A 21,906-nucleotide genomic window follows, 5' to 3' on the forward strand; every position below is an offset into this window, starting at 1 on the left:
AATGTCACTCAAATATTGACCTGGAAACTTTGTGTGGTCAAATTTCTGTATTTCCACTGCTCGTTGCCGCTAACATCCCATGCATTATCTCTGTGTCACGTCTTGGTTGTGCGTTTGTGATGGCTGCTGCAGAGTGCAAGTGTTTGAACCAGGGTCAGTGTGACGACAAGGGTAAATGCATCTGCCCGAAGCGATTCACAGGAAGCCATTGCCAAGAAGGTACGTACAACTGGAGCTTGTACGCGCTACGCTTGCGGTTCATGCGTCCCCAAACGCGCGCTCAAGCTTTCACAAAGAACAGCAATCCGAGTCGTATTTAGCGCGTTCGACAACTTCGAGTACTAATTTGTTGACCCCGCCAGTCAATGTGACTGGCATGTACGCTAATACAGGTCCTCCCTCATTATAACGAGTCCATTTAGTACATAAATCCCGTTAGTAAATAGAAATCTGAAATCCCCTGGCGAAACGTGGTCTATACAACTGTTTACAGGTCCGGTTACAACATAATCCGTTAGTACATAAAATCCGTTATAACGACCCTTTGCCCAGGTCCCTGGATTGCCAAACCCTCAGTATAAGATAGTATCACTCCCTTAGTGTTGACTCACATAGATTTTTGCCATACCTAAGCAGTCAAATATTCCTGCATATTTCACTCCTTAGGGCTATATTGACTGCTTATATTTGACTGCTTAGGGGTTGCGCAGTTGAACGGTGCCTAGTGCAGCATTGTCACTGCATGAGTAGGTTGTGCAATCATAAAACCGGGATTCATGAGGTTATCGTTCTGGAATTTGAAATACGGACTGTTTGTCGTGATAAATCTAATATTGACTTCGTACTTGGTCAGTATAGGAAATAGAACCTCGTAAAAGACCTCGGCATCGCCTTGGTCTTTTACTCGGCTTTTATTTCCTATATTGACCTCGTACTCAGTCAATATTAGATGCATATTGACCATGCAGGACTAAGGCCAAAATACGTAGTATAAAGCAGGAAGAGGAAATACTTATGTATTCGTGAATATGGACGATCCTTTGCATCCAAGGAAGAGTTCTGTTGGAGATTTTCAATTATCTTATAATGAGTTCAAGAGTACATAAACTTTGCCAGAGTGTGCAACTCGGGATGGTTCCTGTGGGAGCGTAATTCGTACAGTACGTCATTTCTGACGGCATGGTAAGCCACAGGTACTGTGAAAAGTTGCGTAACCAGTCGCAGTGCTGCAGGTCACCGGGTTGTCCTGATTTCGGTTTTTGATACGGATAGCCTGGTGAATTTACTTGTCGGTGGATGTACACAGTCACACAAAACACCGAAATCCTGAAACAGGACGTCTAAAATCAAGCAAACTTGGCTGATTTTCAGGCTATGAAACATGAAAATTTGAGCTGTACGCAAGTCGCGGCTTGGCTGACCTCATCAGGGTGACGTAGTGCACGAACTGCGCTGTTTCAGATCTGATATGCACAGTTGCACACTCTGGTTTATGTACTCTTGACGAGTTGAAGCATCGATAACTTATGTTGTATCGAGGGTAGCCCCGGTAAGTAGTGCCTATTTCACCTTTAGCTGCACGCTTTCATGAGAAATCACACCTTGACATTTACTGCTGTTATTGTTTCCCCCTGATTTTACCTTGCTTGCTGTATTGTTTCATTTGTTCTTTGGTGCAACGTTGATTTCCTACTTGTAGTAGGAGCGTTGTGGTTCGAATCACTCTTTTTTCAATCGCCTTTTCGTCATACATGTACACGTATTTCTCCTTTCCTTTTTAGACTGTTTTCGCGTTGTATCCATCGCTTGGCACTGCTTAGTAAAGTAATCCAATGTCACTGAAGAGGTTAATTAGTTGTTACAAACCACCAGTTCTCAAGTGGGAAAACCTTCGCGCTAATGACATTGTATTCATTGCAGTGTTGTATCTCGACTCTGCCGTACCGCTGTTGTTTGCTGCAAGGCATACGTTATAATATTATGCGCTGTGTGCGGCATTTACTGTGTACGCTGTTATGTCCTGTTTTATATGCGTATGTTTTTGAATGTTCGCTGACTTTTGCATGCTATAAATAGCTGGTGTTATTAATCTTAGTTGTTGAGAAATATACTGTTGGAGAGTAAATAGTTGTCCTCGTGCCGCGTGGTCGTTTGATCCTGACATTTAAAAGAATCTCAGAGGGTTCACAACATTTGGCGACCACGCCAGGATTGAAGCGAGCATGGCAGAGCAACAAAGTAATTTGGAAGCCAGATTTATCGCTAATGGAATTCGGTTAGGATTGGTTGGCGATGCGTTGAGGGAACATTTGGAGCAGAGGCTCCGACAGTATGAGGAGCATGAGGAGCGTAGTGCCAGAAGGCGAGAGGAGGCGTTCCGCACTGAGTTTGAAAAACGCTCAAGGAGGTTAACGAGCGCATTGCCAAGGCGTGTGAGGGTTAGGTTGAAGCTGCCAGTGAGAGTGCGATGGGAGGTACAGCGGAAGCTCCCAGTCACAGCGGTGGACGTAAGCCGTTGATGAAAATCCCCTCATATTATGGAACGCAGCCATTGGAGCGTTATCTTGACCTGTTCGAGGACATATGTTCCAAGAACGAGTTCGAAAAAAGCGAATGGCTGCTGCGATTGCGCATCGCCCTAGCGGGTAGCAAAGCGGAGAGGATATGTATTGGATGCAATAATTACGAGGAAGCAAAGCAAGAGTTGCTTGCCTCGCTCGGAAAGTCGCCGGATAAAGAGTGGAAGACAGTGCTGACAGGCGAGCAGCGATCAGAGGAGTCTTTTCACCAATACGTTGTCCGTGTTTGCCGAGAGGTAGAGGTGTGGGCCACACTCGCTAAGACGGAAGATAGCGAAGATGGACATCAAGTATAGCGCCTACATCGGTAAAATGGCCCCTGTGCTGCAAGCAATGGCAACTAATTCTTCCAAGTTGCTTCACGTTATGATCTTGTATTTGAAAGCCCTATTTGAATATTGTGGCCAGCCGTCCTTTAAGGTACGGTACGGTACGGGACAGGTACGGTGCGGGATAGCGCCAGACGGAGGTCCGTCCGCCACAGACAAACACCAAAGCAAAGCTGTGTGGACCCTGGCTAGCGTCAGACGTTACTAAAGTAACATCTTCTGCATAGCTACCGTAATTAAAATTATGGTATTATCTTGTTACAGTCCTGGACATTTGCTTCATAACTCGTTTCCAAGTGATTTCCCTGGGGTAACCCTTTCGTATTCGTTCATCTCTAGTTGCTGCCAAAAGCAATAATTGCTGTGCCATTGTGATCACGTGTGCCAGTAATGACTGTTATTTGTTTGTGTCCTGTCTGATTTTTCCATTGCAGTTGTTACATGCGCTACTCCATTAGCGCCTACTTTTGGCAGTTTCTCTCTACCGGCTGGTGTATCAAGCTTTGTCTATAATACAGTGGGAACATTTGTCTGCAATCCCGGCCATCGCCTTGTCGGCGATGCCACCACACAGTGTTTAGCCCATGGTGATGTCAGCAGCACACCGCCCATTTGCCAGAACGTCAACGAGTGTAATAATCCCACATTGCATACATGCGATCAAAACGCGTTGTGTAGTGATGTGATTGGCACGTTCACCTGCAAGTGTTTGGTGGGATACATTGGCGATGGCAAACGTGGAAACTGCCAGAGTTAGTACCAATAGTAAAGTCGGTGGATATTTCCACTTGATGATGGTGTGCAGTGTTTGCAAACCAAACCATTTCCTGTTTTCTTGTGTGGTATTGAAAGCTGCTCAGAGTTCCTTTTTGTGTTTGTTCGTTCTTTGCCGCATTCTCTGCTGCTTCTGCCATAACACCCCTCTGTCCGCTGAAATGATCTGTGCAGCAGCAGTTTGCATGATTGATCTGTGCACATGTTCTGCTGGTTTCAGAATTTGGACAAGTATAGATTATACCAGAGTTTGTAGAATCAATCGACAGCGACACGGGTGTTTATAATCTCGAGAAAAGATCAAATTGTTTTCACAGCAATTGAGATTGAGGCTATTAGAGCTGTCTGATGAATTTGAATTGTTTTTGTTGTCCCTATAATATGACGCTGGCCATGGTTACATGCAGTATGTAATCAGTTAGTAACCCCTTGCATTCTGCTCACATACTGGTGTTCAGACATTGATGAATGTTTGCCGGCTAGCCCATGCCATGTGGATGCTAGCTGCATTGATAATGATGGCGGATACATGTGTCTGTGCAAGTCAGGTTACCACGGAAATGGAATTCAATGTCAAGGTCAGTCAGCAATTTGTAATGAGTACAGAGGTGTCGGCACAGTCAAATTGTTCGGGATGTGGAAACTCCAAAGTTATGCTCATTGCGCCAATTTCCAGAGACCAATTTTGTTGGCAGCACTTAACATGTAGCTGATAGAGGCCTGTCATTGTCATGCGTTACGGAGCGTCTTTATATTTTCCGGCTAGGTACTCAAGATCCAGCTGTTAGCCTGTGTGTTTGCATCTAGTCCTGCATCTATCAGGGTGTGTTTAGAGAATGTTTACAGTCTACTCATGCCAATTAAAACCATGCAAAAGCATTCAGGTACCTAGGATGGGGTCCCGGCTTCAGACCAGCAATGTTCTTGTTTTCCAGATTTCAGCTTCTTGTCCTTATTGTATTCCGCTAGTGTCCGAGAGTAGATGTGAACTGTACAAAGTAACTTTACATGAAACCCCGGTATTCCTGAGTTTAGTGTTCAGCCTGTTTCATTACAAAAATTGTAATCTTTTTGTTCTTGAAGAGGAAGGTTTTTGAGCTGATGAGCTTGTTACCAACTCTCGGCAAAACACTGAAAGCTATTTTTTGCTTTTTGCCGTCGTCAGGTGAAAGTTCAAGCTAGGCAAAGGAGAGTTGTTCTTCGGCACTCAATGTTACTGTACTTAATGAGTACTTTCTCACCTAGTCGCAGATGCAGAGAAGTAGTTGCTGCCACAGGAAGGGAGAAAGGTTTTTCTGCAGCGAGAGAGACTCTGCTGGATCTGCCTCAAGTATGGCCGTGTGGCAAGGGACTATCGGTCAGGCTCGAGGTGCACAAAATGCCAGGGGAAGCACCATCTGCTAATAAATGATGTGTTGGAAGGAGCAGGTTACAGCCAGGATCTTGAGCTGATCAAGCAAGGTCAACCATTGAAGCCTGGGTCGAAGGTGTATCATCTTGCACCGTTTCTGGATGAGCATGGGGTGCTCAGAGCCGGGGGACTACTCCACTACAGCGAGTTGGCGTATGGAGCCAAGCACCCAGTTCTAATAGGCAAACAATCTGACCGAGTAGCTTTTTTGGAGAAAACGCATGTCGAACGCATGTACCAAGGTGTAGAAGGGGTCTTGTTGTACATCCGTCAGAAATTCTGGATTATCGGCGGTCGACGAACGCTACGCAACATTACTCAGTGATGTGTTATATGCCGCCGCTACAAGGCTAAGGCTGCCTCAAAAGTCTGCCCGCCGCTGCCAACAGACCGAGTTGTTCACGAGAAGCCGTTCGCAACTACCGGCATCGACTGTGCTGGTTCGTTGTACGTTCGATGTGGTGAGTCATCTCCGAAGGTATTGATAGCATTGCTTGTGTGTGCCACCACCAGAGCAGTTCAACACAATAAGACCCATGGGTACATGGACGCTGGAAAGTTATAATTCCAGACAAGAAAAGTACTTCCCAGTTTCTATGCCGGGGTTTCCAGCATAATCCGACTTCAAGTGGGTGAAAATTTGTTCCATTTATGTACAAGAAAAGATTCGAATGAGTATGATTCGGATATACCTGGGATTGGTGAATGAGTGTTTTAAATAGGTATTTTGAGGTCTAGACAATCTCCTGATGATCAAAATATATGCAGCAACTTCTTGAGAATCCAATATGCTATGATGTTCTGATGTGCATTTGTGTGCTTTCGATAATACGTGTATACACCCAATCACTGCTGCAGCATGCAATTGCTTGAATCACGGTCAGTGTACTGAAGATGGCACCTGCAACTGCCGGAAAGGATTCCACGGAGACAAGTGCCAGCATAGTAAGTGAAGTGAATACGCATGCTTCTTAGGGCGCGTTTGGTTGGTATGAAGTAGAACAGGATTCACCAGAACAGCGTGTTTGGTTGGGACTGCACCTGTTCTGGGTCGACCAGAACATGTTCTGCTTGCTCCGGCCTCGAGGCGGAGCAGACAATAGCAGCTTCACTCTTTCACAGTAAAACCTGGCAGGAACATCGATTTTGGTCCCAAATGATCACGTGCATACGTTTTTTGGGGTTGAACTCGTTGTACTGTACAAATTGACCATGGTGACCCATCAAAATTTTGAAGAATGCACCAAGTTTGGCACATTTTTCACAAAAATGTGCTCTGTTTCTTGAGTACCGTTTGGTTGGCATGAGGCTACTCCATGTGCTTCAGCTGTTCGATCCTGTTCTAGTTTGTACCAACCAAACACACCCTTTCCTGTTAGTGTAACATGAGTATGTCCAATACTCAATCCCTCTCTTGAAAATCTGAAATGAGCGAGTCGTTGTTTCTCAAAAACTACTGTCAGTAGTATGACCCCCAACATGTAATATTATTTGTCCCTACTTAGCAGAATAACACAGTAGTTGTGAGTATTTCCCGAACCAGGCTGCAAGCAAGACTACAATCATGCGTACCAGGTGTACTACGTTTGGTTTTGCAAGAGTGTAGGCGTGCATTGTTTTATGTCTGGTCAATAGAATACTCGTATTCAGACGAATGCTCGCTAGTTTTCTCAAATTATACTCGAGTCGATGATTATGGCACACAGTTCAACCATACTGTTGCGGATTTCTGTTCGACTAAGATTTACGAATGTTGTTGTATTTGGTTCTTGTCTGGTGGAGTCCAGTGTCTGATGTCATATTTGGTCTAAGTGTACGCGCGAGCATGGTGTAATGTGTGACGTTTATGGTATGTGATGCATGCAAGAGTACGCGACTCCAACGTTATGCTCATCGCGCCAATTTCCAGAGACCAATTGTGTTTGCAGCACTTTACATGTAGCTGATAGAGGCCTGCCATTGTCATGCGTTACGGAGCGTCTTTATATTTTCCGGCTAGGTACTTGTGATGTCTACCTTCACAGTCATGCACAAACACTCAAGGACACAGGTTGAGGTTTGGAAGAATACAATTAGATACAAGTGTGAAGAAGACAGGTAAGAACAGACAACCAGGTCAAGCCAAGCATGCACTTCAGGCGACTAGTCCAAAATGGCGCATGCTGGTTGTGACGTAATACACAGGCAAAATATATGACGTAATCGTCACGTGATAAGACATGAGCATCATATCACATCAGTACTCAAGATCCAGCTGTTAGCCTGTGTTATTTTTCATCTAGTCCTGCATCTATCAGGGTGTGTTTAGAGTATGTTTACAGTCTACTCATGCCAATTAAAACCATGCAATAGCATTCAGGTACCTAGGATGGGGTCCCGGCTTCAGACCAGCAATGTTCTTCTTTTCCAGATTTCAGCTTCTTGTTCTTATTGTATTCCGCTAGTGTCCGAGAGTAGATGTGAACTGTACCGCTGTCACGGGCTTGACAGTCAAGGTCCAGTGGATCAGCAGTCAGCAGAACAAGGCGGATCAATTGACCCGTGTTCCCAGCAGCTGGATCCGATGTGGCAAGACGCTCCTTGCTCGGAGTGCACCGTCCGTCACCGCTGGGGTGGTGACCGTTGGTCCATTCTCATTGGAGAGAGTATCTGCTGCTCAGAATGCAGATCCTCGGATTGTTGCAACTCGCCAGCAAGTCATCGATGGTGATCCAGTTACTGATCCTGCGTTTGTCAAGGTCAAGTCACAGCTCGTAGTCCATGATGGTATGCTGTGTCGAAGTGTGAAGTTGCTGCCCAATGATGCAGTCGTCATTCCTGTTATTCCTAGTTCACTCGAGTCCGATGTCGTTCGTGCTGCTCATGTGAACTGTGGTCATGCGTCTTGGGAGGGTACATGGCGCTTCCTCCGCTCGAAGTGCTATTTCCCGAACATGGCTGCCCAAAGTCAGCAGTTTGTGCGCCACTGTTTGCCGTGTGCTGCTGCCAGCCCAACCAAGGGCGTTTCGGCGGATGCCAGTCGCCCTGTGGTGGCTGATGGCCATGGAGTGTTGTAGTAATAGATACTCTGGAACTGGGCGTCGATCAGAGTGGAGAGTACCATTGTGTTCTCGTCTGCATGGATACTTTCACCAAGTGGGTGGAAGTGGTTCCGCTCCGTCAACATGACGCGGCATCAGTGGCCGAGGCATTTTTCGCCTGTGTACGCGGTGGGGCCCACCCCGAGTGGTCCACTGTGATAATGGCACGGAATTCATCAACGCCGTGATGTCATCCCTGTTTGACACGTTTGGTGTGACAGTGCTCAACGGTGCCGTGCGTCATCCCCTATTACAGGGATCTGTTGAGCGATTTACCCGCACTCTCCTCACCTTAATTTGGAAGGTGTTGGATGAGGCTGATGATTGGCGATCTCAGCTGGACGTGTTACTGTATTTCGACCGTATTCGTCCGCACTCTGTCCTCAAGATTTCTCCTATGCGTGCGATGCTTGGCTGGGAGCCCACCAGTGTACTCTTCTCGGCTACTCCTGGGCTGGGCCTGACTCCATCTGATCTTGAACGCCAGGCTGCTCGGATCCGTGATTTTGTGGAAGCTGAGCTGTCCTCCAAGGCCTTTGTTGAGTCTGAAGCTGATAACTGTCTGTTCGCCGTTGGTGATGCCGTTCTTCTACGTCGTGAAGTAGAGCAACCCTCTTGCGCATGTTGTACGTATTGTAATGATTGATACGTACTTTCGATATTGATTTCGCTGGTGCACATGTTGGTGCAGCGCTGGTGCACTCGACGGTGCACGCGCTGATGCACGCGATGGTGCAGCCAGTTGTTTTGCGTTGTACGTGATGCAGCTTGTTGAGGAGAAGGGTTTTCAATATATTGTGTTCAGTTCTTCTTGCTTCTGGCCTGGTCGAGTTCGTGCTTTTTTCTTCTGTACACTTCTTGTGCATTTTGGAATTGAAATTAATAATTATAGTCCAACTTATACCCTTGCACTGGTCTGGTGGTGGATAATTCCACAAAACTCTCGTTTTGTCTGTCCATTTTTGTGTATGGCTGATCTGCCCTTTCATTTTGTCTTCTCTGTGTGTGATATGTAATGCAGTTGTGTGCACAAATCCCTGGGTGAAAAAGAACAAAGCATGTGAATGTAAACCGAGACCAGACGGACCCATCTGCACAGAAGGTAAGGGCTAAAGAAAGCTGCTGTCATTTTAGCCCGCGTGTCAAAGAACATATGACCCATGCATACCCGCGTGCTGGACTGTTGTATTTGAAGACAAGAAAAAGCACTTCCCAGCGTGTATGCCTGGTTCTCCAGCTTATTAGCTGAACGTGTGTTCTATTCAAGTGCAAGGCATGATTATAAGTTGGATATACCTGGGATTGGTGAATGGGTGTTAGTGTTAGTGTTTGTGGCGATGTTGAGGTCTATACAATGCCATGATGATCAAGATACATGCGACAACGACTTGAGAATCCAATAGGTTATTCAAGTTCTATCCCTATTTGTGTGTTTTGGGAAATACGTGAATGCACCCAATCTCTACTGCAGTGTGCAATTGCTTGAATGATGGTCAGTGTACTGAAGACGGCACCTGCAACTGCCGGAAAGGTTTCCATGGAGACCAGTGTCAACATGGTAAGTAACTGCTAAATGAAGTGAATACTCGTGTTTCTTTGATTCACATGCTCCTGGGAATTGTGACCATATATGTGCATGCATACATCAACAATTATTCATAAGTTATGAATCGGGTCGGAACCAAATTTGGGTTCCGAACCGATTCATACCTGTGTTTTACCACCCCCCTCCTTTCGGACACAGGAAGCTAGTGCTTGAAGACAGCATGCCTTTCTGGAGACCATGCTCGAGATCTCTCTGACTTCCTAAGAGGCGGTTTACATGACGGCAGTGCATCCCGCCGGGAAGAGAAGCACGTGATCCCGAGACCTTGCAAAACAGACCACGGAATGTCACGACATGCATTTCCAACCACCGCCCCCCTCCCCCCAGCCCCCTCATGGCGCCGGGACCGTACCGGGATAGCCGGCGGGATACGTTCGCGCCAAAATATGAGCACATGTGACTAAATCTCCATGGTAGCATCAGGCACGGGATGAATCCTGCCGTCGTGTAAATCACCTCTAAAGCACTTGATTGTTACAGAAATTGTCTCAAGTGCCAAAAGAAGTGCCTCGGAAGTTTGATTATTGGTATACCCCCCCCCCCCGCCCCTCCTTCCCTCACTATCTATGAATTAACCATGGCTCAGCTCTCCAAACCCGGTGCAAAGACGGTCACCACGAAATTATTCAATAGCCTGCTTGCATATACGCCTAATCAGAGTAACGTTACTCAAGTAGATAATCAAGCGAGATACGGAGGGCTTGATGGCTGATCGAAGCCCAAGGGACTAGCCCGAGGGCTTTGATCAGTCATCGATCCCGACTTTACCTCGCTTGAATATGCTTCAGACAATCCCCAACCAATATTTTATCGGAAATAACATGCATCTTAACCTCTCTATTATTTGAACTGGATTCCGGTATCCATCTGAGAAAGTCGGTGTACGTCGTGTTAGAGTGTGCTGCATTTGCGTTCTACTTCGCCTGACTGTGTCTTGCATGTGTACTGTGTTATGTTCAGCTTTCAAGACAAAGTGCCTGGGTACAGATAAGGCAATGTACACCTGGATGGCTCTTGCCAGCTTGCCATGTTATCCACAACTCGACTATGGCAGCTGCCAGAAGAAAACGAACTTCGTGCACGCCCGCGAGATGTGCGTGAGAAGAGGATACAACGTCGTAGACTATAATTCCTTCACTAAGCTTGGCTTGAAGCTGGGTGTTAGCGACTGCATAAAATCATTGCTGAGCGAGATGATGGCTAGACGTAACAGCAGTTACAGCACCCCTCTCAAGATATGGACATCGGAAATGTACTTTGGTCAACATCTTATTTACAAGCAAGGCAAGGACAACTCGAGCGACGCACTATTTGACGGGGATGGAAGAGGCAATCATGATGTCATCTGTGAAGGTAGGCTGTTGCGTTTTAACCCATTTAAGGCTATAGGCCATGGCACCCAGGCTCTGCACTTCCTATTTGTCAATGAAAAATATGTATAATCTATACCGGTATATACCATACTTCCCCACATATATGCCCATGGGCTTATAAGTGAAAATTTGCTGCAAAAAAGAAGTTTTTGCTGTGTGAACATGCCCGGGTAGAAGCCCATACGCTTATATGTGCAATAAAGGTTTGTCTGTGTTCTAAACAACGGTGTTATCACAATGCTTAGCAGTATATTCAGCTCCCGGGTGTTTCACCAATAGTGTTGACATTATAAGCGCATTAGGAAACCAGAGGCCACATGCCACGTACTGCTCTCTCCGAAACTCAACACTTGCAAGCCAGATATGAAAGAAAGAAAAAATCATCAGTCACGCCACCGGGACTCGAACCAGGGACCTTGCTATTCGCGAGCAATGCTCTAACCAACTGAGCTACAGTATGACTCTTATCCACAGTGATGGTCAGTCTATCCTTCTTCGATCAATCCATATCTGGTACTCCGAGTTTCTTGAGTTTTTTTCAATCGTCAGGCAACTTTTCTAATTCTCTATATATAGTTAGGAACCTTGGGAGCAACCACTCATATATATACGTCCTCAGCCCCTGGGCATCATTTTCAATGATGTATATATATATATAGCGGTTAGTGGGTTAAAGGGTGTGTCCAGTGATAGTAGTGGGACAGGAGGAATGAAACAGAGACGGCGGGAGTAGTGAATGCAACCGAGGTTTCCCTCTTCAATGAGAAACCTACCGCTCTAGCCAGGGTCATATCCACACATGAGTAACCAATTAGTTTCATCTGCGAAGAAACATTTCATGTGTATGCTTGCGCCATAACCCGGTGTTATACTACTCCCTTGGTAGAACCGCTGAATGATTTGCAAATGTGACACGGTGCTGCTCTACGAAGTCTGGCGAGCCCCAGGCCTGTGAACATTGTAGTGTTGAAACTATCTCACCGGATACTCGTTAGCTCGCTCGCCAGAAACTCGGCTCGTTTGTGCGGCCAGCTCCTTTGCACTAAAGAACACCGTACACCGTACTCCGTACACATGGCAGTACATGTCGACCGGGGAGTCGTAAAATATTTTACGACTCCTTGGTCGATCGAGAGTCCAGTCCCGCGCAAAGTGAAAATCACTCGCATTTGCAGTGACTGTATGCCTGCACGACACTTTGAGTTGCTTCAGTTGTCGTTGCAGCTTTGGTGGACTCTACTGATGTCGTGTTCCGCATCTGCTGACCTGTCGCAGGATATGCTTCGGTCACCTCCATTCGAGTGAAAGTTACGCTCAGTCGTTTGGAAGTTTTCTCCCGCGATGCAGCGAAGACCAGGGCTACTTCCCATCTTTGCAAAACGGTCTTTTCTTTCAAAGGCTGCTCAAAGACGGCGCTGAAAAGACATCTCGACACCAAACAACAGTCCGAAGTGAAGCAGCAGCAACCCCAAATGCCGGCGGTGATAATTTGAACCATCTGAAAAAAGTCTTTAATAGAAAAAAAATTATTCAAAAAATCATATTTGCCACATCAATGAAACTCGTTAGCTCGCTCGATAGGTTGCTCGTTAGTGAAACTGATCGCTCGTTTGTTATAGATACGCTCGTTTCAACACTAGAACATTGAACTACTCACTAGCTCTGGGCACTTCCTTATCCATGAGATCGGGTGTCATGGAGCGGGGCGTTTGATTTCAAGCTCCCCTTATTCGTAGATTTGTTTCATGATGTGTTTCTACCCACAACTGTATCTTCCCTTGCTTTGCAGCCAAATGGCTCCAGGCCAACGGTTCTGTACACGCCGCAGCAACTCCAGCACACAGACCCAGCGTGACTGAGCAGTTCGCAGAGGACGCATGTCAGGAGTACGGACATCATCTCATTACCAAGGAGTGGCTAGAAGAACATGGCCATGTGTTAACAGAGCGCTGGCTAGAGAAGTTGGCCTTATTGCATAAACACCAGCAAGCACCTTACCACGTCGCGTCAATCCGAGTCAATGGCCATTCCCTTTACAGAACCGTAATGTTTAGCGCGCGAAAGCAGACGTTTCAGAACGCCACAAGCAAAACTCAAGCCCAGATTCTCTGTGTCAGTAAGTGAGACAAGGCTTCTTAACTTAAACGGCTGACCATGCGCAAGTAGTGCTCTGCCCTTGTGTGTGACATCAGCACGATGAGTATACTGTTGTGCATTTGTGCATTTGTGTAACATGTCTCCTGTGCCACCGTTAACTGTGTGAACAGGGCTTGTGCTAATAATGAGCCACTATGTACGATGTGACCTTGCAATGTGCAAACATGTCGTATCCAAGCATTTCTTGTACGCACAATGGATCCCAATATAGAGAGCCCTTCCTTAACTGAGGATCAGGTTGTGTTTTTCCCGTAATTTCGAAGTTTCGATTGCGACTTGCTTGTTTGGCACAAGCAACTTTATTTGTTGGAAGAAAGTCTATGCAGTGTAGCGTGGCGATTGTCCGCACCCCTGGGAGTGCAGGCCATATCTTGGTGTTCGCATGAGGGGTATGATGGGATATTATTTTACAGTCAAACACCGATTGTGCGGACGTTAACTCTCCGGACAATCGGTTATCCGGATCTCCTGGTCGGGCTGGACAACATACAAAATTGGCAGCTTTTTTTGAAGTTTTGCTGATTTTTGCCACTCGGAGCAGCACTCAAGCGATGCCCAAGATGTTTTACAGCAGGTTATTCAGTCAAAATGTACAACGATGAGAAGCTGGAGTGCACCTAGTTCCTGTCGTACAAAAATGTTGAAAATATGCTGGAATATGCATGTGATAGATGTATGAGTGGTCCCATAACCGACCATTCTTCTCATCTGATCACCGTGGAAATGGCCGATGCCCCGAAGGGTGGCTGACAATTGGCACCCTGCTGTATTTTAACGGCAACTGTCAAATGCACTATGCTTTAGCTCTTTGGCAGATCCTATGAGGGTAGATACTGAAAAAAATCCCTGCTCTCACGCATCAGTTCCTATAATTTTTTGCTGCCTGATAAGGTTTCTTGGACCATCATTTTGGGTTATCAAAAATGTCAAGTGTTAGGGACTGTAAAGGCCGATTCACAATACAAATTCTTGCGATGCGACATGCAACTTTACAACACCTGCGACGAGCTGCGACAGCGACACACAGTTCACAATAGATGATATGCCAAATAACGTGCTACTAGACTTGAGGGGGCATTGCACACAAGTTGCATACAAATTATACTACAATGTGTACACGGTAGGCCCTGAGCTCTGCAAGAGGACAAGTCACAGGTAACTGTACAACTTTGAACTTTGTATGCAACTACTCTGCAATGCCCTCCCAAGTCTAGTTGCACGTTATATGGCATATCATCTATCGTTTTCATGTTTGCGACATCTTTATGCGCTAGTATAACTATGCACGTGCACTGCACGTGCACCCAGGGTCGAAACAGTACTCCATTTTGTGTATGTCGTACAACATTCTTCAACTTCTGCGACAGGTGCCTTGCAACAGCTTGCGACAGCTCGCGACAGGCAGATTCTTGTCGCAACTGTCGCAAATCGTGTGTCACGTCGCAGAAGGTTGTACTGTGGATCGACCTTTAGAGTGTAATGCAATTGACTTTTTGTTGTCCTGTTCTGCACAGAGACGTGTGAGACCGGTGTTCTTGGACCAGACCTGAGTTGTGTATGTAACCGCACCTCAACCTATGGTCAATATTGTGAAAAGGGTAAGACACCGAGCCATTCGTTTTTTTGTTTTATCTAAGAACACGCAGCAAGACTGCTGGAGATCATCCGGTATCATGATCTATGCAAGCGGAGAGACCGGCCCAATTCACCTAGACCACTTAGTTATTGTGAAAGTCATGGAAAGCCCTGTACCTCGGATGAAGCATTTGCTGGAGATGGCTGACATTGCCACGGCTAAATCGCTAATTAGCTCGTGCTCAAGGGTGTCATCGATTGGCGAAACTGGATTGAGTGCGAGCAGGCAGTGCAATTCGAGCAACGCTGACCCAAACTAACAAAGCAAGGGTGTAGTACGCAAAATGCACGCATGTCGTACAAAGATTCTGCGAAGGCTTCCAAAAAACGCCAACGTCCATTTCCACTCCAGCGACTCCCGGTGTGGAGGCCGGTGTTATCGGATTCCACTCCAAGTACACCTACTCCGGATTCGGCCAGATTAGGCCAATTGATCACGCACTTGCTCGGGATTCGCCCTATCGATCATGCCCACCTCAGTCAAATGGTGTTGTTGTTGTTGTTGTTGTTGTTGTTGTTGTTGTTGTTGTTGTTGTTGTTGTTGTTGTTGTTGTTGTTGTTGTTGTTGTTGTTGTTGTTGTTGTTGTTGTTGTTGTTGTTGTTGTTGTTGTTGTTGTTGTTGTTGTTGTTGTTGTTGTTGTTGTTGTTGTTGTTTGAATTTGAATTCTTTATTCTCACGATGGCACCATCGCCAATAAGAGATAAATTTATGAGAAGGTGAGATTGTGGGTTAGAAAGTTGGAAAGTGATTTACATCACTTTGAACTTTACAAGTATGGGAGAGGGTGAGCGCTGCAGAAGCAGATTGAGTTAATCAGCAGTGACAAGATTTCTTGTTTGAAAGCAGGTCGGGAGGAGACGTCACGAATGCTAGCAGGGAGGGCATTGTAGTATTCTAGGGACTTGTACAGTGGGGAGTCTATACAGCGATCGGTTCTTGAGGGTGGGAGGTGCCAAGTGCGTGCGTGTCGAAGGCTGTACTGGGCCGTAACTTGAGCGGGAGTGTTGAGCAAGCGTATGTGTTGTGGGGCATATTGGTATTTTATGGAGTGAGCAAGAAGGGTGAGCTTCACTTTGCGGCGAGAGAACATTGTCGGCCATTTGAGCCGATGGAGCAGTGTTGAATGATCCAGAGGAGTGTAGAGGGGGAGACTTGTTGTTGTTGTTGTTGTTCGAATTCGAATTCTTTATTCTCACGATGGCACCATCGCCAATAAGAGATAAATTGATGAGAAGGTGAGATTGTGGGTTAAACAGTTGGAAAGTGATTCACATCACTTTGAACTTTACAAGTATGGGAGAGGGTGAGCGCTGCAGGAGCAGATTGAGTTAATCAGCAGTGAGCAGATTTCTTGTTTGAAAGCAGGTCGGGAGGAGATGTCACGAATGCTAGCAGGGAGGGCATTGTAGTATTCTAGGGACTTGTACAGTGGGGAGTCTTTACAGCGATCGGTTCTGGAGGGTGGGAGGTGCCAAGTGCGTGCGTGTCGAAGGCTGTACTGGGTTGTTGTTGTTGTTGTTGTTGTTGTTGTTGTTGTTGTTGTTGTTGTTGTTGTTGTTGTTGTTGTTGTTGTTGTTGTTGTTGTTGTTGTTGTTGTTGTTGTTGTTGTGTTTATTTTTATTTTACTTCACCAAGTGAACAGGCATTTCTGCCTTCTCACCAGGTCAGCGGAGACCTAGTTCCGACCAAATGATAAATGTCTCGATTTCCACTAAGCATAGAGTAACACCCCGTGCATTTTTCTATGCGACTCCGTGCATGCGTTTATTGATGGGCGTTGCAGCATGCAAGTGCTTGAATCAGGGTCAGTGTGACAACAAAGGTGAATGCAGCTGCCCGAAAGGATTCACCGGAGACAAGTGCCAACTCGGTAAGTAGAAAATATTTAGTTTTCTTCAAGTATTCTTTTTCAGTTCCCTTGGGAATTTATAATCATGCACTGACAAGTACTTTGACTCGCTAATGAAGGAGTCCACGCTTTTTGGACGTGATCGTACAAGGCATAATAATAAATTCTATGGCAACAGTCCATGGTAGCCATGGAAACGGAGCATGGAATTTTGCATTCCACTGCCATGGCAATCGATATGCCACGGTCGAAATTCACTTTGGACGCAGTTGCAAGCGCTCCGACAGGAACATGGCGCCCATTTTGAGAATTGATGAAATTGCACATATGCAATGCCCTGGATGTAGTCTTGCCTTTTGCGCCATTACTTTGTACTACAAGGACCTCATCTCAACAATTGTTTCAACAAGATTCTCAAGCAACAGCACTTTTGCAGCGCGATTTCTTGGGTTCTACCGGTAGGACCCGTGGTCTTACCGGTAGGACGGCATGCAAGCTATCATTAACATTCCAGAATCACGGGTGGTCAATATCATCCTGGAATTGCCCAACCAAATGCAACCTTTAAGTCTGTCTGACTTCGTTTCTGGCTGATTTACTCTCTTCCTCTTCTTCCCCTTCCTTGCGATGTGTGATGCAGTTGTGTGTACACATCCCTGGGTGAAAAAGAACAAAGTATGCGAATGTACGGCCAGACTAGATGGACCTAACTGCACAGAAGGTAAGGGCTGAAGAAAGCTGCTGTAATGTATGTAGGCATGTCAGAGAATGTATGACCTATGCTCTCACGCATGCTTGAATGTTGTATTTTGAAGACAAGAAAACAACTCCCGAGTCCTCATGCGGGCTTCTCCGACCTGTTCTGCAACATATGCTCAGTTTGTAGCCGGGATGTGATAATTTTAAACTGATTTGGAGAGCATATGTCGGCTACAAGAATTCTGGCTAATCTGAACACTGCAACTAGAATACAGGGGCGAAGAAGCTACAATATTGTGTTGCCTTGTAAACTGATCTAAAAAGAAAAGAAAAGAAGAAGCTAAAAATTAATACATCTCTGCACTTGAAGTGTAAAGCGTGAAGTGTGCAAAGCAGCGTGCACGGAAGTCAATGCTGCGCCTGTAATAGTTTTACCTTGACACTTCTTGCTTGTCTTATGGTAACACCTTGTGTTCCTACTATTCTCACTCCTGCGGTTCTCGCCTTTCTTTTGCTTTTAAACCTCTGGTTTGAACATCATTCGGGGAATTCTCCAATCAATCAAGTCTATACTGTTACACTGGTAGCTTGAGGATGGTTGAGATCATCGTTTGCCCTTTGACGTGCCTTGTGCTCCTGGCCGCTACTGCTCTGCTATACGCCGCTTTCCGTGAGATCCGCCGCGCTCGGGACAACGTGGCTGCTACAGTTGGACGACATCAATTACCTGCTACATCAAGCTCAAGTCCTCCGGATCTAGCCCCGTGTCGATCGCGTTCTCTCTCCCAGACAAGCCCGAGCGTCAAACGCGTTACCAGAGAACCAAATGTTTTCCATGGCAACCCTTCCGAGTTCAAAGAGTGGGTATTTACGGTCGAGTTAGCCTTGAAGTGCTCACCTCAGGTGACCCGGAGAGCCAAGTTAATTTTGCGGCTAGCTACCTCGCTGGGAATGCGCGTCTTTGGTTAATTTCTTCCATCGAAGCAGGTGAGCAGTTTTCGGATTGGCATTCTTTGAAAAGCGCCCTAGCGCGAGTTTATGGCCCGCACTATGACGGGGAAAGAGTGCGGTTGGATATGTTCTCTATCCAACAGCGTGGGTCAATTGAATCGTACGTAACGGAGTTTTCTCGGCTAAGTTTACAGGTGCCGGAACTTGACGAACTCTCCAGAGCCTTGCTATTTGTCAACAGCCTGCACGGCAACATGCGGACCTTGGTAGTGAAGGAACACCCCACTACACTGTCAGCCGCCGTTCAGGCAGCGCTAGCAGTCGCCTCAGACAGCCGATTTCAGCGCAGACCACCACTGGCGACCGGGCCGGGATTCGCACCACCATCAGGTAGCAGAAAGCTAACAAAACTAAGCCCCGAGGAACGTGAGACATTACGAGCCCAGGGGGGGGGGGGGCTGCTTCGCATGTCGTCGACCAGGCCATATGGCCCAGAATTGCCCGCAGCATCGAGATCACCCAAACGGTGGACGTCAGTAAGGCCGATGCGATTACTGACGCATCAAGAAAAGGCATCACCTGCGTGTAGTGTGTGCTCCGTCTCTACCCGTAACCGATTCAGTAGCCTCGCTGTGGAGGATGTTGACGATGATGCTGAATGCTCCGAAGCCAATTTCAAGCGAGATGTTACACCAACTATTGAGGCCCAGGTTACCAGCATCAATGTGGAAACGGAACATGAGCTCCTGCGTGTAGAAGGCAAAATCAACGGTCGTCGCGCGCTTATGTTAATAGATTCGGGCTCGACCCATGATTTCATTGCCAAACAGTTTGCCAGGAGAGTTAACCTGCCAACCGAAATTGGCTCGGAAAACCTGAATGTCACGCTGGCTGATGGAGCATCAAGCTCGTTTCCCATGGAGACGACCCATGAATTGAAGGTTATCGTAGGCGACTTCAGCGATAACCAAACCTTCACGGTGTTCCCCCTTCATCGCTATGACGCTATATTGCGGAAACCTTGGTTAACGCGTAACAATCCAGACATAAACTTCCGGACGAATGAAGTCAGGTTGAACTCGAATGGTTTGCCTTGTGCGTCAGCAAACCGACCGCTCCTGTGGAGGCGATGTTCATATCTGGTCGTCAGGCTAGGCATACTCTTAGGAGTGGAGACGAAGGTGTTCTGGCATGATTCAGCGTAGAAGACGGCATTGGCAAGGAACCTCCCGACAAATCCACTCAGAACGAGCACCCAGATCTCAAGGCCATGTTCCGTGACTATGAAGATCTTTTCCCGGATGATCTGCCAGCTAGACTCCCACCAGAGAGGTTTGTAGACCACGAAATCCGCCTGGAGGAAGGCTCATCACCCCCATCGCGACCTGCCTATCGCCTGCCCAGGCCAGAAATGGAGGAATTGAAGAAACAGCTCACAGAACTCTTGAAAAAGGGTTTCGTAGAACCAAGTAAGTCCCCCTTTGGTGCACCGGTGTTTTTTGTCAAGAAAGCTGATGGTTCGTTATGCATGGTCTGCGATTGGAGGGAGCTAAACAAGATAACTGTTAAGAACAAGGCGTGCTTGCCCAATGTGGATGATTTATTCGATACCGTACAGGGCGCTAGGTACTTCACGAAACTAGACCTCCGATCAGGGTATAATCAGATTCGCATTCAAGCTGAGGACGCGCCCAAAACCGCGATTAACACTCCCTTTGGGCATTACTAATTTAGGGTCATGGGATTTGGTCTCACCAATGCACCGGCAACATTTCAATCCATGATGAATACGATTCTTCAACCATATCTGAGGGAGTTCGTAGTCGTGTTCCTAGATGACATACTCATCTTCAGCAAAACGTGGTCGGAGCATATGCAGCATGTCCGGTCGGTATTGAGCGTGCTCCGGGACAACCAGTTATTTTGCAAACGGTCAAAATGTGAATTTGGCGTGGAGAGTGTGCGGTTCCTGGGACATTGCATCGATGGACTGCACGTCGCCCCTGACCCAGACAAGATTGCCGCAGTAAAGGTCTGGCCCGCTCCGACTTCCGTCACAGAGGAGAGGCAATTTCTTGGATTTACGAATTATTTTAGACGATTCATAGATCAATACTCATCGCTCTCTAAGAACTTAGAGGAGATAATGGGAAAACATGCACGATTCGAGTGGAACAGCTCTCGGCAACATGCCTTTGAATCGCTAAAGCATGCCTTGTTGAATGCGCCCCTATTGCGGCTGGCTGATGTGAACCGACCATTCAGAGTGGTAACAGATGCAAGCGATTTCGCCTTGGGATGTGTTCTTCTCCAAGAACTAGAGGAAGATGCCTGGCATCCAGTGGCTTATGCTAGCCGAAAATTGTCTGCTGCTGAACAGAATTATACAGCTACAGAAAGAGAAACATTGGCCGTAGTGTTTGCGCTAAAGACCTTGCGCATATACCTCTTTCAACACTTTGAGATCATTACAGACAACATGGCGGTAGTTTATTTGAAAACAAAACCAAGCATTACAAAGAGAGAGGCGCGATGGGTTGAATTCCTAGCTGACTATGACTACACAGTCCGTCACAGACCCGGCAGAGAGAACCCTGCAGATCCCCTTTCGCGTCGCCCAGATCTCCATGAGAGTAACCTCGTGGAGAATGCAGTACCACGTTTGAATGCTATTGAGTATGCTTTAGCAATGAATGATGACGTGTCCAATACAATATCAGATGCCTACCAGAGAGACAAAGAGCTAACTCCCATCATAGAAAGATTGAAGCATTCTCTCCCAGATAATTTGCATGATCGCTATTATTGGGACAAATCCACTGATCGCTTGTACCTCAAGGCATCCCCCAATAACCGGTTGTGCATGCCACAGTGCGGTGTCCGGTTAAAGCTCATTCAAGAACACCATGAGTGTGCAACGGCTGGCCACCCGGGTCGTGATCGAACGTACTTCCGCCTAGCACGTTTTTTCTACTGGCCCTGAATGGGTCTCGATATCAAGAGATTTGTCAAAACCTGTGATCTCTGCCAGCGAACGAAGGGAGGTCAGCCACGAACAGGGCTTCTCCAGTCACTTCCAATACCTAATAGTCCTTGGCAGGATATCTCAATGGATTTTATTGTTGGATTGCCCCTTATAGACTGTGAGCCAGGCACCAAAAATCCTGTTAGAATTTTTTTTCGTTCCGACCTTGAGCGTACCGCAATTTTTTTCCCCAGTTCGTTTCATCTACTCGACTAGATACGAATTCAGCTTGTTGTCACTTCCAAATCAGGCACGAACATGCCCAAATAGAAGGGAGAAACTACTTTGGCCAAATCAATAGCCGCCATCGACAAGAACCAAGGTCACAAGAGCTGGAGCGGACTTCTGTTGCACCACTGACCTCGCAAAAATGTACGGTGGTGCAAACCCAGCCGCATCATGACGATGTTTTTTCGTGGTTTCTATAGTATTGTGTG

At 46.6% G+C, this 21,906-nt stretch overlaps 1 protein-coding gene across 1 annotated transcript in view; it reads left to right on the top strand.

Moving 5' to 3' along the window:
* The window catches only part of LOC135821763 (uncharacterized), a 52,595-nt gene that overhangs the window by 7,306 nt on the left and 23,383 nt on the right, over positions 1 to 21,906 (top strand). Inside the window, exons 5-15 of the mRNA XM_065334761.1 lie at positions 133 to 219; positions 3,343 to 3,660; positions 4,141 to 4,260; positions 5,952 to 6,038; positions 9,195 to 9,275; positions 9,645 to 9,731; positions 10,740 to 11,132; positions 12,942 to 13,268; positions 14,824 to 14,907; positions 16,729 to 16,815; positions 17,435 to 17,515. Coding sequence (XP_065190833.1) covers positions 133 to 219; positions 3,343 to 3,660; positions 4,141 to 4,260; positions 5,952 to 6,038; positions 9,195 to 9,275; positions 9,645 to 9,731; positions 10,740 to 11,132; positions 12,942 to 13,268; positions 14,824 to 14,907; positions 16,729 to 16,815; positions 17,435 to 17,515 — 1,752 coding nt within the window. The remainder of the gene's footprint in view (positions 1 to 132; positions 220 to 3,342; positions 3,661 to 4,140; positions 4,261 to 5,951; positions 6,039 to 9,194; positions 9,276 to 9,644; positions 9,732 to 10,739; positions 11,133 to 12,941; positions 13,269 to 14,823; positions 14,908 to 16,728; positions 16,816 to 17,434; positions 17,516 to 21,906) is intronic.

Source organism: Sycon ciliatum, chromosome 7 (genome assembly GCF_964019385.1).
Source record: "Sycon ciliatum chromosome 7, ocSycCili1.1, whole genome shotgun sequence".
NCBI classification, from domain to species: domain Eukaryota; kingdom Metazoa; phylum Porifera; class Calcarea; order Leucosolenida; family Sycettidae; genus Sycon; species Sycon ciliatum.